Consider the following 1,858-nt stretch of genomic DNA (forward strand, 5'->3'; position numbering starts at 1 on the left):
GCTCCCTGCAGCCTCCACCTCTCAGGTTCAAAAGGTCAGCCCCCAAGTACTTGGAACTACAAGCATGTGCCACCATGCCCAGCTAATTTTTTTGTTTGTTTTTTTGTTTGTTTGTTTTTCCAGATGGAGGAGACTTTTTATTTAAAGGCAAAATACCAAAATGGCTCTCTGGCGTAGGTGATTTCTACTTTCACACTCAGCTTGTACATGATTCCCTAACCTTAATTTCTTTCCTCTTAAGGGGTTGATTTGGATTGACTTGTTGAGAATGGTATCCATTACTAATGGGTCAGGAGAGAAAGGGATTTCAAAGTAAACTCGTGATAGGTCTGCAGAAGCTACAGTTGAAGAGGGTAGTGATGAAGTCAGCCACGATCCATCTATGTGAAGGTCACACCGGCTTCATTGTACAGTTTGAAAGCTTTCTCAATGGCGTTGACATAGGCAGCTGTTCTCAGGTCCAATCCCAGGTTATATTTCATGACTGCGCGCATAATTTGCCTGGCAGAATGCTCCATTGTGTACACCAAACCAGAGTGCACAATGTCTTTCTCAGATGCACCTGATATCCTATCTTGGAACTCTGCCGTAGGTACAATGGGAATAGTTCCACCATGCTTTCCAAATTTTCTTTCTAAACTCTCTTGAACAGACATGAGCAAGTGGTAGTTAGAATCTGTTTCATATTTGAAGGTCAAGTGGCCATAGCTGTCATGATTTAGATTATTCAGCCACTCAAAGTATGATACTGTCACTCCTCCAGCATTCAAGTAGAGATCTGGAATAACCATAATGTTTCCCTCCAGGAAGATCTTATCAGCTTCTGGAGTTGTCAGCCCATTGACACTTTCATCAACAATCTTGTCTTTGACTCTGGGTGCGTTGGATTTGGTCAACTGCTTCTCACTGGCAGCTGGGATCAGTATGTCACAGTCAGCCTCCAGGATGCTTCCTTCATAGGGCTTTGCCCTGGGGAAGCCCAGAATGGACCCATGTTGCAATTTGAAGTCTTCCAGTTCCTTTGGGTCAAAGCCATCTGGATTCCACGTACTCCCATCAGACTCACCAACAGCAATACATTTAGCACCAAAACGATGTAAATATCTCATAGAGTGTAGGCCTACATTACCAAATCCCTGAACAACAAATGTTTTATCTCCAAATCCTGGTGTCATTCCTAAAATGCTCATGTAAGAAGCTTCACTGATTAAGTTTTCAACCCCATGGAAGACACCACAGCCAGAAATGCGTCCGTGGATGCCCCCTTGCCTGATGGGTTTACCAGTAACACAGGCATGTGCATTAATATCGTAGTGGCCTATGGTGCCGGCATAGATATCAGCGATCCAGGACATCTCCCGCTCACCTGTGCTCATGTCTGGGGAAGGGACATCAATGCCAGGACCAATAAAGCCCTTCTTTGCCAGCTCCACGGTGAACCTCCTTGTGATCTTGTCCAATTCATTATCGGTATAGTTCTTGGGATTGATCTTAACACCACCTTTAGCGCCCCAAAACGGCACATCAACCACTGCACATTTGTATGTCATCAGAGAAGCCAAAGCTTTTACTTCATCTACACTCAAGCAGTGCTGTGACAGATACCTCCCTTGCAGGGCATACGGTGCTGGCTGTGCTGGGCCCGGTGACCTCCCAGCCTTCGATGACCTCCCAGGAGCCGTCGTAGCGCCGGATGGGGAAGGAGAGGCTCAGCACGTGGTTGCAGGGCTTGGTGATCCGCATGATGCGGTTCCGCTTCCGCTCTTCGCTCTCCCGGGTCCTCAGGTCTTCCACCAGCCTCGCCGTAGCGGCGCGTGGCGGCCAATGCAAGCCCCGGCTGCAGGGCGGCGGCGGGCTT

The 1,858-nt window shown here is 47.8% G+C and overlaps 1 protein-coding gene across 1 annotated transcript; it reads right to left on the reverse strand.

The window, feature by feature from the left end:
- Positions 1-380: 380 nt before the first annotated feature.
- Positions 381-1,636, reverse strand: LOC105728184 (glutamate dehydrogenase 1, mitochondrial-like). The gene is given in 2 exon segments (XM_012468481.3): positions 381-1,588; positions 1,591-1,636. Coding segments are annotated over 2 exon segments (1,239 nt in total). The 5' UTR covers positions 1,622-1,636.
- Between the last annotated feature and the right edge of the window lie 222 nt (positions 1,637-1,858).

Source organism: Aotus nancymaae, unplaced genomic scaffold (assembly GCF_030222135.1).
Source record: "Aotus nancymaae isolate 86718 unplaced genomic scaffold, 86718_ANA_hifiasm-v0.15.2.pri h1tg000029l, whole genome shotgun sequence".
Classification (NCBI taxonomy): Eukaryota; Metazoa; Chordata; class Mammalia; order Primates; family Aotidae; genus Aotus; species Aotus nancymaae.